Genomic DNA, 15,228 nt, shown 5'->3' with positions numbered 1-15,228 from the left:
TGGCGTCACGGAAGGGTCACACTTCACCCTGAGTAGTTCGTACGCGTGTTGAACTTCTTTTGCGCCGTACGTAGCCGACCGTGCTCATCGAAGGCGCACTTTGTATCGGTGGCGAGATGTTAACTACCTCGATTTATATGCAGGAGGTCGTGGGTTCGATCCTGACCCTGAAGCCTGCATATTTGGAGTTTGCATGTTTTCCCCGTGGAGAACATGTACATTTAGAATAATGCTTTTCGAGTGTTTGACTGACATCAATTTCCACACGATGATAAGCCACTTTGTTGAGCTATCATTTGTGGTCAGGTCGCTTCTGGTAAAATAACAAAAAGTCAGCAAGTTAGTTAATATCGTTCCCAATGGTCGCACGCATTTAACTAAAACCACGGGATTAAACCCAACGTGGAAGTCGCGCTGATGGCGGCTCGGAGCCAATGGTGGAATTCTCACGTTCCTTTCGTGGGGACCAGTCCGTCAATTGAATAGCAGCGGTTGACTTTAACAGAACGCAGGAGGGAGCGAAGCATTTTTTTAAATAGTCTCCTGTCCGCGATTATTACCTCCACCCCTCCGCAGCAGAGTTCCAGTGAGAGGCGCGGAGCCGAGAGGAACGCGTTGATGTCGGCCGACGTTGATTTAACGCGACGTTGATAAGAAGTGAACCCCGCAGCCACGTGAACAGTCTCTACGGGCACAGTGACGCCCCCCCCACACACAGGCCTGGAACACGACTAATGGTGCATTCATCATAGTAACAGCAGTTGCAGTAATTAAAGTGGACGAGAGATCTCGATTTGTTGTTGTTCAACCCGGGCGGTGAAACTATCCCGAGTTCCACGCTACACAACCTGCACCACTTTCACTCGCACGCAGCCACGGCGCCGAGACCTCAAATCGGGACTCTTGTTTTTCGTTTGCAGTTTCAGTCGAATTGACAGCATCGTCAACACCTCTCTCACTGATGTTCTCCTGAGCCGCGGCTCACGCCGGGGCCGTGCTTCACCTACCGGCGAGCTGGCACGACGAAGAAGAAGCCCCTGGGGGGTCTGGTTTCTCCTCTGAGAGATCGAGGCCCCGGATCTCTGTTCCGGGACCGGCGGTCCCCAAGCAGCGGACGATGGGGAGGGACCGCGTCACGACTCCGCGTGGCCGGTGGGGGCGCAGAGGGTCGAGGGGGATGGGATAAGAAAGTGGAGGAGGCGCGAGCCCACGGGACGAGGGGGTGTGAAACGGGAGGTGTGGGGTTCAGGGGTGAGAGGGTGAGTGACGGCGGGAGCGGGTGGCGGCTGCGCAGGGAGGGGTGAGGTGGGGTTGGGGATGGGAGCAGAGGATTGGGGGGGGGGCGATAGAAAAGAAGCTGGCATGAATCCACGTTCCAGGGCCCTGGCCGGAGCATAAAACGGGCTTGTGGAGTGGAGTTCGTGCCCATTGAAGCGAGCGTGGCGGAGGGGGCGTCCTGCCTCATCTCCATCACAATACCGCGCTCTGCCAGCGCCGTCACCGCCGCGAGCCCGGGGGAGGCGAGACGGGGAAGGGAGCAGGGAGAGAACGAGGCTGCCGCTTGGACCGCAGCAGCAGCAGCGAGAAAGAGCGAGAACTTCTCGGCGAGGAGGAGGAGGCATAGCGAGCCATGGTGGCCGGCGGGCTGCTCGTCGTGGCGTGCCTGGCCGCGGCCGCGCGCGCGTCCCTCGGTAAGGGGGGGGGGTCCCGCTACCGCGCGCTCGCTCAAGGAGCGCCGCTGCGCCTCGCGTCCCGCGCGCTGCGTGTGACGCGCCCCGCGCTCTCGACCCCGATTCGAGTCGGGGCTTCGGCGTGGACGTGAGGACGCAGTGGGGCGGACGCCGTAGCCGTTGGCCTCCACACATTTTGGACGTGGGTGGCGAGCCCTATGCTCTGTACACTCTCAGTCGCCTTTGTCACCGTCATCACCACCATCATTATTGTTTTTAATTATGGGCTCTGCGTGGGTTTTCTATGGCTACGTGCCATCAATTTAGTTGAGACTCGTTCCCACGCGCCTGGGATGTTGGAAAAGCTCGAGACAGTAGCAGCAGGTGTCGTGATGCCGCGTGCAGCCCCCCCCAAATTGGGCCCCCAATTTCACGGAGAGGGTCCGCGCGTCTCACAGGGGCGACCAGCGACGCGGGTTTGGGTGGCGCTGACTCGGGAGTCACTGGCACCCCGCGCGTGCAGCAGCAGCAGCGCCGCTTTTCAAAGGTGACCTCGGGGCTTGTGCGCCCGTGTGAGTCACCGTTATGTGCTCTTAATATTTCTCGTTTTACGGAATTGGCCAAACCAATTGAAAAGCAGCCGTGAGGCTCCGCGAGATTGTTGTGGATACAACAGCAATGCAATTTACACGATTGTATTCACGATCCAATTGGCCATGCTTTTCAGAATTGTGTCCATAACGCCTAAGGGTACAACGCAGCCTGTGACGTGCTTCTTTAATAATCCACGTTACAAAAACAAGTCTGCCTTGTGCACGTGGATCGTGGGCAACGAACTGCTGCCGCTGAACAACCGCGGCGTGTGAAGTGTCCAACGGGGCGGTGTGGATTCGACTCGGAGCACGGAGCTCGCCACTGTGGCGGTGCACGTGTGGTGGTGCTAGTGGTGGTGTACGTGTGGTGGTGCTAGTGGTGGTACACGTGTGGTGGTGCTAGTGGTGGTACTAGTGGTGGTGTACATGCGGTGGTGCTAGTGGTGGTGCTAGTGGTGGTGCTAGTGGTGGTGTACATGTGGTGGTGCTAGTGGTGGTGCTAGTGGTGGTACACGTGTGGTGGTGCTAGTGGTAGTGTACGTGCGGTGGTGCTAGTGGTGGTACTAGTGGTGGTGTACATGTGGTGGTGCTAGTGGTGGTGCTAGTGGTGGTACACGTGTGGTGGTGCTAGTGGTAGTGTACGTGCGGTGGTGCTAGTGGTGGTACTAGTGGTGGTGTACGTGCGGTGGTGCTAGTGGTGGTGCTAGTGGTGGTGTACGTGCGGTGGTGCTAGTGGTGGTGCTAGTGGTGGTGCTAGTGGTGGTGTACGTGAGGTGGTGCTAGTGGTGGTGCTATTGGTGGTGTACGTGTGGTGGTGTTAGTGGTGGTGTACGTGCGGTGGTGCTAGTGGTGGTGCTAGTGGTGGTGTACGTGTGGTGGTGTTAGTGGTGGTGTACGTGTGGTGGTGCTAGTGGTGGTGTACGTGTGGTGGTGCTAGTGGTGGTGCTAGTGGTGGTGTACGTGTGCTGGTGCTAGTGGTGGTGCACGTGCGGTGGTGCTAGTGGTGGTGCTAGTGGTGGTGTACGTGCGGTGGTGCTAGTGGTGGTGCTAGTGGTGGTGTACGTGTGGTGGTGCTAGTGGTGGTACACGTGTGGTGGTGGTGCTGATGGCCGCCACTCTTTGCGCGCGCCGACTGTCCCCACCTCCGCTCACCTCGTTGCAGCTCGCGATCTAATGGGGGGGCGGGGGGGGGGTTGAGTTTCTGGAGTTGAGGTCGACGCTGCCCTGCCGTACGAGCAGAGTCGCTCATTCTCCTGCCGAACAAAGGGGAGGGCGAGGGGAGAGATTAACGCTCGCGCGCGGCGCATTCTCCGCATTGTTGCCCGGGCAGGGGTCCCGCGCCGGACCCCCTTGCCGAGATTCCTCTCTGTAAGAACGATTATAATGACCCCTCGCCACAGAGCGCCTTGCCGGGTCCCGTTACCCGTGTGCTTTGAGGACCCTGCCTGCAATGGGATTTCTCATGGGCTTGCCAGGCGTTGTAGACGCGGGGCTGCAGAGGTGTGGCCAGGGCATGGCAGTGCTGGGGATCGCACCCTCGTATGCGTGGTGGGCTTTCTGGTTTCCCCCACACGGCACCAAACTATCATGAATGGCTTTGACCAAACATACCAACACGGACGTCCTGCGGCAGTCTTGAATGAGACTCGGCGAGGCTTTTCTGGGTACATAATGCGGCATCGTTACGCTTACTATACAAGTTTAGATATTTTACGGCGAAGAGAAAGCGTGGTGCCTTCCGCAAGAGGGGACTACATACAGGAGTTCTGTTCAACCTACTTGCTGCGCTGCCATCCACTGGCAACCATCACGCGCCCCATCCCTGCGCCATCCACAAACCCCGCTCAGACGCGGGCCTCTTTATGGGGTAACGATATCGACACGAGGTGGGGGGGCAGGGGGTGGGGGTGAGGGGGTGTTCTCTTCGGTTCACGTGGGTTCACGTGGGCCCCCGAGTGTGCGGGCCCCGTGGAGACTGAGCGGGGGTTGACGCGGGATGGTTTGCGCGTTGCTGGGCAACGCTGCTCCCCAGCGGCGCCGACTGGGCTCGAGTCACGTGGCCGGCGCGGCCTCGACTCCTCGTGGAGGGAGCCTCCTCGCATCTCCCTCGGTGACAGCTCCGGGGACTCTGTGACATCAGCGGAGGGCTCGAGTGGGGTCGCTCGTGATAGGTGTCGTGCGTGCATCTGGGAACGTTTAACTGGGTCACATGGCTTTTTTTTTTAAAGAGGGTCTTGCCCCGCCATTTATGACACCGTGTTTATTAGCCACATTTTTGTTTGCGTGTGTGAAGAAACCGGAGTGCCCGGAAAAAAAACCCTCCAATACATATGAGGAGGGGAGGGGGTACCTTTAAACCTGCCATTTTCAATCCGCCGCTGGATGAAGGCCTCCCCCGAGCCGTTTGCAGCTTGTCATTGCGGTGCTGTTCGCCACCACGAGATTGGAACGGTGAACATAAAATAGGTCGCCGACCTACACGCCGTGGTGACCAACTCGTGGTCCCCTATGGAGGTAGAACGATTCATGAACGAGTTTCTCAGCCTTTGTGTCGTAATGAGGCGCGCGCGAGCCCGCGTGGTTGGTGGTGATGGTGGTGGTGTCAGCGTGAATGTTTAAAGTGCGGACCGCGCGGCCGTGTGGCTTGCGGGGGCCACGCGTGGCAGCGCCGCAGCGAGGGGCATTGTCCCCGGCTCAATGGCACGAGACCTCGCCGCGTTAATTGGGCCTGCGGCGAGCGAGTCGGTGAATGGGTGAACGAGTGAGTGAGTGAATTAGGGAGTTAATGAATACGTGAGTGAATCGGGTGACTGGGCGAATGAATAAAAGTAATGCTTGAATTAGTACTTTGATGGAAATGGAGTCGATGAAAATGTGAGTGGCTGAGTAAATTAATGAATGGCTGGCTTCATTGGTAAATTAATGTGGTTTAGTGAATAAGTGAGTGAAAGAATACGGTAACGAGTGAGTGACTGAACGAACGAGTGAATTAACAAATATGTTATTTAAACGAGTGATATCATTCTTAAGTGATGAGTGAATGAGCGATTGACTAAGTGAATGATTGACTGACTTCGTGAGTGACCATAATGGCGTGACTTAGATATTGACTAATGTAATGAGTGACTGAATTCGCGACTAAGTGATTTAATGAGTGATTGAATGAGTACATAAATGACCTAATTAGCGAGTGCGTGAGAACATTAGGGAGTGAGTGAACACAGCGAGCCGTATACCACGTTTCCCGTCTGTGCGTGCATGCACTGCACAGCAGAGGTCCATGTTACATTTGCTCTCCACTCGTCAAGCCGATTTAAGGGCTTCAGGAAAAGAACACAACGGTCGGAATTATTCATCTGATACGGCTACAGCCAACTACTACACGGGCAAATGAGGTGGTTTGGGAAATGCTCAGTGCTGTGTTTGGTCAGTGACGGGCCACCCCGCCCTACCGCTGAGTGAGTCCGTGATCCTCCCGTGACCTGTTCGTGACTCACCCGTGACCTGTCCGTGACCTGTTCGTCACTCACCCGTGATCCGCTCGTGAACCGCTCGTGCCTCGCCCGTGACCTGCCCGTGACCTGTTCGTGACTCACCCGTGACCTGCCTGTGATCCCCCGTGACCTGTTCGTCACTCACCCGTGACCCGCTCGTGAACCGCTCGTGCCTCGCCCGTGACCTGCCTCTGACTCGCCCGTGACCTGCCTGTGACCTGCCTGTGACCTGCCCGTGACTTGCCCGTGACCTACCCGTGACTCGCCCGTGACCTGCTCGTGCCTTGCCCATAACCCAATGTATGCTGGATCGGGCCCATTCTTGACCCTCTGGCCCAGTGTACACAGTCTCAAGTGTCTTATTCACGAGGATCCTGCCAACTTTTCGTAGTGCTATACTGTGCGATCCCAATTGAGAGATTTGCAGGTTACCTTATAACATTGGGATGTTTGGCCATTACCAGTTACATCGCACAGGTAGTTTTTTTTTGCTTTGTGAGTAATCCCATGGAAAACCACGCAGCGCAGGTGAAGAACCTCCAAACCCACACAGAGAGGAGTCCGAGTTGTAAATCAGACCCAGGGGCCTCATTTTGCGAGGCACAAGTATTACCACTGCGCTGCCACCCTGCAGCCCTGTTAAGGAGATTAAAGGGAGCACTCCCCACCCATTCCCTCTCCCCATCTGCTTTAACGGGCACTGAAGGCTGGATTTTGCTGGTCCATGAATGGCCCAAAACCAGCACCAAGGGCCGGTTCGTGGCCCCATGCTCTGTGCGCCATGAGGCCAAGGAGGCCTAGGATTCCTCCACCTCCCCTCTACAACCGGTTGCGGGGGTATGATAGAAATATTAAAATTAAGGCCGTTACAGTCGGTGTGGGTTAGGTGAGACTGAATAAAGTTGAAAGGTGGGTATGTATGCTGCACTTCTTTCGCACCGTACGTAGCCAGCGGTGGTAATCGGAGGTGTGGAGGAAGGGCAACAAACTAAGCACTACAAAATCAGTTCGCAAGAAATACATTTTCAATCGAGATAATTTGAATGTGCGTAGCTCCAGTGGCTTCCTAATATCGTAAGGAAGAGCGTTCCAGACGGCCGCAGAAGCGCATCTGAAAGTCCGCGATGCAGTGAGTGATGGATCCGGGTGGATGTCGGTGGCTGTAACCGCGCGGCGGTGTTTCTCGCTCCTGGTGGTGCCAGTGAACGTCTCCGGGCAAAACAATAAAAACTCTCTCCGTGACCAAACGGGAGCCTGGCGCGGCTGGCGGGAGCGCATGTGAGTGCGATTATGAGGGGGGGGGGATTAGGGGCATCGTAGGGAGCCTTGTGCGGGGGGCGGGGCAGGGGGAGGTTAGGGGGGGGAAGCAAAGACGCCGTGACTCATCATGCGTAGCACGGAGATTGGGTCCTGTGGGGGGTGATAGGGGGGGGGGTACCTGTGTTTCACCACCCCGCCCTATCCCCTGTTGAACTCCCAGCCCTGCTGCTGCGCATTCTATACAAGTGCAACAAGTGCGTGGCGTAGTAGGGGGTAAGTGGCATGGAGGTTTGGAAGAGGCAAGCGAATGTTGTTGATTTGATCACGATGTAGAGGTCGCGATGAGAAGGGACGCGTGTGCAGGATAGAGAGGGGGGGTTACTCAGCCGGGCATTGCAGTGGCATCTAGAGGCCAGCGTCCAAGGACAAGAGAAGACCCACTGCTGGAGATGATGGCAGTGATGACACTGTACCAGCGGTCCTTGAAGGACGTGTCGACCGTGTAACAAGGAGAAGACGTCAAGTGAGATGGCGTTGATGGGATTGTAAAGAGAACTCATCAGGGATCAGGTGTCGCATTTCTAACTGCGGGATTTGACGGGGAAGGTATTCGTCATGATGACCTCTTGACCTTGAATGTGTATGAATGTTCGGTGCATTGACCAATCGCTAATGAGCATTGGAACGCTCTTCATCAACCGCGACGTGCATGAGCGAACACTCGAGGGTGACTCGGATCCTCCGCTTTCCGAATCAACGCCGCATGTTGATCGTTTAAAGGGTTGGACGACGCGATGGAGGTGCGCGAGACGACGGAATTTCGAGGGCCCGTGGTTTATGGACTTTTGTGGAAATTAAAGAACAAAACAACTCACCCCCCACCGGCTGATCGCCACAGCAACCAAACGCAAACAGCTCAGGTGGGATCACGCAGCAGAAATCTGCTGTTCCACGGCGGAATTTTGGAATTCGGGATAACGCCGCTCGCCTAATCTCGTTTCGTAAAACGCGAGCTCAGGCCGTTTCTTCTTCTTCTCCTTCTCCTTGTTCTTGTTCTCGCTGCTCAGCCGGAGAGGGTTCATCGCTTCGTCGTCGGCGGTGCGCGCCTTCCCTTGGCCCCGAGTAAGCGGTGGGAAACTCCTCATTCCTTTGGCGAGGGCCAGTCTGACATTGACTTTTCCGCAACGACGAGCCGAGTTGATAAAACCGACCACGGAGTTTGTTGTTGACCCTCCCGATTGTGAGTCAGGCGCCTTGCCCACAGAGCCGCGCGGCTCGATTCGACTGCTTCTGGTACGGACTCGGTACCGCTTGAGAGAGAGCGAAATGAAACGCATGAAACGCTGATATCGTTAACGCTGACGCGGCAAAAGTAACAATTCGAGATATGAGGGGGTGGGAGATGTTTGGACCAATCTTAATTTTGGAGCTTTCGTGACTGCAGGAATTATTCTTTGGTTCTTTCGGTTAAGTCACGTCTAAAGATAAAATAATAAATTAAATAATAGCATATTACGACGTTTCGATTGCAACACAAGCAATCATCATCAGGCATCAAAGGAATAGCAACAAAAATCTAACTAGAAAACTAGATAGACATACAAGCAGACAGACATCACAAGGACACACAGAGAGAGAACACATATCGGCACAAAGAGAGAGGTCGTTTCTGTGACGGGACGTTAAAAATAGAGAGGGGGGCGGGGGCGGAGAGAGGGAGGGGCAGAGATTGATATGCTAATTTGGACCAATTCGGTGTCTAACCCCTCTCCGTGGAGGTTTCTACACCAGGGACACAACAGTGACTCCCCCCCCCCCTCTTTCTTCACCCAGATTTATCTCATCGTATCCTTTTTTTAAATCAAGTCAGTGTAAACGATAGACATATCGGGCTCAGGGCCAACATGAGGAACGTACCAATCCGGCGGTCCAGAGATTCCACGAATCGTCACAAGTCAATGATATTTTACTTGTTTGTAACCATCACATTGTTGTCGTCTGTCTCCTTCATTCAATCTTGTTCCATGAACCCCATTGTGTGTTGTCACATGGTCTACATTGTGTGTTGTCACGTGGTCTACATTGTGTGTTGTCACGTGGTCTATATTAATCTAACGAGGCTGTAGCCAATCGCCCGCGAGGTGTTGGAACATCACAAGACACAGCAGACATTATCACAGTTTAATTAAAACTCGAGTGCCATACTCTTTGGTTCTTTCGGTAAAGTCACGTGTGCCATCTTTGCATGATATGTATAAACGCATTAGTGACAAGCGTAGCAGCCACATACACATACCAAGTGACGCTATAGCCTCACGAAGGCTTATGCACTGGTATTTATTACCAAGTAGATTTTAAAGCAGACCTTTTTGGACGAAACGTGATGAAAGTCCCCTTCGTGATTTTGAGGATTCAGCGGTCATGCCCGAAGCTCATAGAGCCAGATTCATGTACACTTAGGATTGGAGCAGCTTTGAGAGTGGCACAACTCCATGGAACATTGTTTTCAGATAGCATCCATAATTCGCAATCCTTCCTGAAAAGCACACATTCTCTGCTTGATCCACCAACCCTTGCCTCAGAAAGCATTGGACCACCACACCTGGCCGCTAAGTGCTTGTGTCTTAGCAACAGCATCCCGTTGTTGGGAAGCTGCTGCCGATCTGCTGCTAATCCGGTCCATGTCTTCCAATCAATGCAGCCGAAGTGCTCACGTCGTGACCCACTTGAGAATTAGACAATACCTGGGACTGAGATGTCAGACGCCATCTGATCTCTCAGCTTGTCCCACCGCGGATGACCGCGTGGCTTTGGTGCTGGGCAGTGAGACGCGGAGAGTTGCTGGGCGCTACCCTGCCCACAACAGGATGTGAGGAATGACGGTGGCTGCGTCTGCCCCCGCTGTGAAAAATGCGGCCAAAGCTGATGAGTCAGAAATCCTTTTTAGACTCGCAGACAAAGCTCCCTCGTATTTCCTGCAACAGACTTTTTTGGGAAAGTTCTGTTGGCGACCACCTATGAAGGCCGCCACGGCACGCGAGGGGGTCGGTGGCCAACAATAAAGCCGGCCACCTTTGTCTCCCCAGTGCTTATATTAACAGAGTGTAACAGGTGTAGTGGTGATATGCGCTGGGGTAGGGATCGGGTGCCAGCGCGTAGTGATTGGTTGGGTAGTGGAAACACGCGCTGGGGGAAAACGGATCGTAGAAATAGCGCGTCGTGATTGGTTAACTAAGGAGCGATGCTCACGTCGAGGTCCGAATCCGCTCCGTCTCCCGTGAGCAGGGACTATATAAGGTGATGCACACAGGCGCACGGGGAGAGTGTAACCAGCGAAGACTGAAGACGGAGAGGAAGAGATAGGGCCCTGTGGTACCCAGTCCCGCTGTCCTGTGGGGACCGGGACTCTGTGTAACCCAGAGGCGGAGTGTAGGGTGAGCATGCAGTGTGAGCATGCAGAGTGTGCAGTCAGAGTAATAGAGGTCACACGTTGTATCGTGACAAGTAGTCAGAAGAATAGAGACCACACGTTGTATCGTGACAAGTCAAGATTTAATAAAAAGTGTGTTACCCGTCAAGGAGTTTCCTGCCGTCATTTCCAATACTTCAACTGGCGTCAGAAGTGAAACAGTCTTCCAAGCATGGATACAAGGAAGACCAGTCGGACCCACGGGATTGACCGCGAGGATAACCTTGACGACTCGGGCCAGCTGGCATCGGGGGGTGAGGACGAAGAATTGCCCACGCTGCAGGATCCGCCGACGGCGCCGGGCGAGCGACTGGGGACCGATGCCGTGCTCCGCGAGGCGCACTCCCGTCTGGCGGAGCTGCTGCTCGCCGCCGCGTCCATCCTGGCGGAAATCAGCTCGTCGGCAGGAGCGGGGACGGCGGCGGACATTCTACAGGGTCGCCCCGCAGATTCCCGCCAAAACGACTTGGCGACTCCCGCCATTTCATCTGCGCCGACTTTTGGCGGGAACGGCGACCGCCACGTGGCGGCGGTTCTCCAAGCGCGCCCGCTTACGTCATCAACGCGCGCTGCGGACCGCCATCAGACACCCGCCACTGGGGCCGCCATCTTACACACCGACGGGGCGGCGGAGAGGAACCACGAGGCAGAGGACGACTTCATCTTTCAACAGCGCCTGCCCACATTGTCAGCCTTCAAGGCGGAAGGCGGGGACTGGGGCCAATTTCAGCGCAGGTTTTTGGCGCATCAGGAGATGTCCGCCTGGTCCGACGCTACGGCGCTGCGGGCACTGCCTGCCATGTTGGACGACAACGCGCTCGCGGCCTTCACGTCCGCACGGAGGTCGGACCGCTCCACGCTTAAGGCAGCGCTGGGTCTCATGGCCAAGGTCTACGGACCTCCCTCGGCGTGTCGCCATCATTTTTATGCAAGGCGGAAGGCGGACACGGAGACCGCGCTCGCCTATCGCACGGCGTTGCTGGCTCTCGCCGATGCCGCATTCCCTCGTATGGACGAGGAGGGCCAAGATGCGATGGTTTTGGAGCAGCTGCTTAAGTTGGCGCAGGACCTGGGGGTCCCCATCAACACGGCCGACGAGATCGATATTTCTTCCTTGCGGGTCGCTACGAGTATACAAGCGCACGAGGTCCTTCAACGCAAACAGGGGGTCGTCTGCAACGTTGCCGTGGCCTCAGCTCCGGGTCCGGTGGTCACCGAACCCCAATTCGTCAGCCCACGAGAGGAGGCGTTCACCGCGGGACGACCAGGGGACTGGAGGTCGGGGGGTCGTTCGCCTCTGCGATCGGGCCGCAAGCCGGAGCAACCGAGATCTACAACGACCCTCATCACGTGTTATAACTGCGGCCTCCGGGGCCACGTGGCGTCCGGTTGCCACGCTCCACGTCAGCGCGCCATGGGATTTCGGCTGGACGACGACCAAGGCCCCAAGTCATCCCTACAAACCCCGGCAAGTCGCGGCACCTCACATGCTCGGCCTACATACTCGACACACATGGGCCGTCGCGTTGCGGCGGAGGAGGGCCGGTTAGGGTTCGGGGATTCGGTTCGGCGAGGGGGGTTTGGCCGGGACCGGGGAGACATTGAATGGTCAGAGTTGGGGCACAGAATTGTGGCTGCTTCAGCGGGTTCATCCGTCGTTACGGGATCTATTGATGGGGTCGAGGTCAGGGTGTTAGTGGACACGGGGGCGTCGGCGACTATTATATCGGACCTCATTTACAACATTCTCCCCGTCCAATGCCGTCCGCTGCTCCCAGTGGATGTGCCATTTTACGCCGCTAATGGGGGATCGTTGGGCATTATCGGTCAGATTAGGGCGTCCATTTGCATTGGAGATATCAAATTGTCGGGACCCGTTTTCGTTTCGTCTTCTTTGGCGGTTCCTTGTCTATTGGGCACTGATTTTTTGGCTAAAATGCCCATTAAAATTCTCATCGATCAGCGTTGCATTGAACTACCTTCGGGTCGCCGTATTTCATTTTTGACGAACCCTACTGAAATTCGGACGGCGTGCGCTACGATACAAGCGTTGGCGACACAGACCGTGCACGTGCCCCCGGGTTCACAGATGTTAATTCCCCTCCGGTTGCGGAAACCATGGGTGGGGGAGACTTCGGAACAAGGCATGCTTTTGGGTCCTTCTAACAGGGCTGTCGGGGGTGTCGATTTGTCGGTGGCTCACACTTTGGTTCGGGCTGACAAGGATCCGTTTGTGATGGTTTTAAACGCTGGGTCGCGGCCAGCCGTCATTCAGCAGGGCACCGTGCTAGCTCACGCGGCACGGGTCCCTGCGGATGAGCGGCTGGTTGCGCAGGTTGATCCGAGCCCCACGCAGAACATTGAATCGAGGGAGGACCTTGAATGGGTCCATTCGCTGTGCGCGGACTCGGACGATTTGTCAGCGGTACAGTTGGGTGCGCTGCGCGAGTTGCTAATGGAATTTTCTGTTGTGTTCAGTAAACATAAGTATGACATTGGGTGCACGGATTTGTTACGCCACCACATTGAAACGGGCGATGCGGCACCGGTCAGGCTAAATCCCTTCCGACTGAGTCCTGCTGAGAAGGAACATGTTCAGTCGGCCGTTAATGATATGCTAGAAGCCGACATTATTTCGCCTTCCTCCAGTCCTTGGGGAGCACCTATTGTGCTGGTTAAGAAGCAGGACGGCTCCTTGCGATTTTGCGTAGATTTCCGTCGCCTGAATAAGATCTCTGTGGCTGACGCGTATCCGCTCCCCAGGATGGACGAGTCCCTCGATGCATTGTCTGGTGCGCGATATTTTTCGACTCTTGATTTATTATCGGGATTCTGGCAGTTGCCACTCGACGAAGAGTCAAAACCTAAGACAGCATTTCGGACTCCAGGGGGCCTGTTCCAGTTTAACCGGTTACCCATGGGACTTCACTCCTCTCCAGCAACGTTTCAGTGCCTTATGGAGTTGGTTTTGTCGGGCTTGCAATGGGATACGTGCTTGATTTACCTTGACGATGTCATTGTTTTCAGTAAAACATTTGAGGAACACCTCCAGCGATTGAGAGGGGTGTTCTTACAAATGCGATCGGCTAAATTAAAATTTAAACCGGCCAAATGCCACCTTTTTCGTAAGTCCGTTAGATACTTGGGTCACATTGTCGACTCTTCGGGGATTTCTACCGATCCCGGGAAGACGGACTGTGTCAGTTCATGGCTGACACCCACGTCAGTTTCGGACGTGCGCAGTTTCATCTGTTTTGCTTCTTATTACCGCCGATTCGTTGAGCACTTCGCCACTATTGCAAAACCCTTGCACGCTCTAACGGCGAAAGGAGTGAAGTTCCGATGGGGACCGGAGGAGGAGGCCACGTTCTGCTCCCTCCGGGACGCCTTGGTGGGTGCCCCACCCTTGCGCTATCCGGATTTTGCGAGTCCCTTCTTGCTAGATACGGATGCTAGCGACACGGGCATTGGGGGGGTGCTATCCCAAGTCGTTGGGGGAGTCGAAAGGGTGGTCGCTTATGGTATCAGGGTGTTGTCACCGGCGGAGCAGCGCTACTGCGTCACCCGTCGCGAGCTGCTTGCCATTGTTTTTTTTTGTACAACAATTCAGACCGTATCTCTATGGTCGTCAGTTTACGGTCCGGACGGACCACGCGGCGCTACAGTATTCATTGAGGGTCGCCCAACCCTCGGGCCAATTGTCACGGTGGTTGTAAGTCCTCCAGGACTATCAGTTCACGACTACATACCGTAAGGGGTTGCGACACACAAATGCCGATGCCCTGTCGCGATTGTTGCCTTGTCATAAATGTGCGTGTCTATCGGGATCGGCGCGCTGTAAACCGCCGGTTGTGGAAGATATGGGGGCATTGGCTGCGACCGCGGGCGCACCAATCGGGGATGTCCCCACTACCTCTCAGGGTCAGGACTCGCTGCTCTCACTGTCGCTGAGTGAGTGGGGCCGTCTCCAAATGGCGGACAGCTCCCTGCTAGCATTGCGCCGCAGGGTGGGGGGTCCCAAAGAGGACCAGGAGCGAACTGGCTCCTACGTACTTAAACAGGGCATGTTAATGAGATGGGACAGTTTGTCCCGGCGGCACGCACTTGTGGTGCCTTCCGCTGTGAGGGGGAAAGTTGTCTTGGCCGCACACGAACGCCTCTTGCATTTGGGAGTAAGCAAAACGCTTGCCCTGCTTCAGCGTGACTATTATTGGCCGGGGATGGGGAGTGACGTGGTGAATATTCTGAAGGGATGCGTTGAGTGCGCCAGACGGAAACCACCGCCCGTGGCAGCTAATCCACCGCTGCAATCTATTCAAGTCTCGCGCACTAACGAGCTCGTTGCGCTCGATATTCTGGGGCCTTTTCCAGTCACGCCTAGGGTGTAATAAGTACCTGTTGGTGGGGGTCGAATATTTTACCCGGTGGCCTATGGCGTGGCCACTCGCCAACCAGTCGGCGGCGGCTGTGACGGACGCCTTTGTCCAGGGCTACTTCCTGGACAAGGGGGCTCCCGAACGCTTGCTGACCGACCAAGGGAAAAAATTTTCAAGTAAATTGCTGCAAGAGGTGTGCGATCTGTTGGGTACTAAGAAGGTGCGTACCTCCCCGTACCACCCGCAGACGGACGGGATGGTGGAGAGACTCCACAAGACTTTGACTTCTATGCTGTGCCAGCGGGTGTGTGAGGCACATGTTGATTGGGACCTGCAGGTCCCGGGGGTCCTCGCCGCGTATAGAAT

The 15,228-nt window shown here is 55.6% G+C and overlaps 1 protein-coding gene across 3 annotated transcripts in view; it reads left to right on the top strand.

Moving 5' to 3' along the window:
• Positions 1–1,351: 1,351 nt before the first annotated feature.
• The window catches only part of LOC144934408 (low-density lipoprotein receptor-related protein 2-like), a 103,243-nt gene continuing 89,366 nt past the window's right edge, over positions 1,352–15,228 (top strand). For all 3 annotated transcript variants that reach the window (XM_078860132.1, XM_078860133.1, XM_078860131.1), the window contains exon 1: positions 1,352–1,691. In XM_078860132.1, the coding sequence (XP_078716258.1) occupies positions 1,631–1,691 (61 nt within the window). In that variant the 5' untranslated portion in view covers positions 1,352–1,630. The remainder of the gene's footprint in view (positions 1,692–15,228) is intronic.

This window comes from Lampetra fluviatilis, chromosome 10 (genome assembly GCF_964198595.1).
Source record: "Lampetra fluviatilis chromosome 10, kcLamFluv1.1, whole genome shotgun sequence".
Classification (NCBI taxonomy): Eukaryota; Metazoa; Chordata; class Hyperoartia; order Petromyzontiformes; family Petromyzontidae; genus Lampetra; species Lampetra fluviatilis.
The sequence above is the reverse complement of the archived record's forward strand: the minus strand, read 5'-3'. Positions and strand labels throughout refer to the sequence as shown.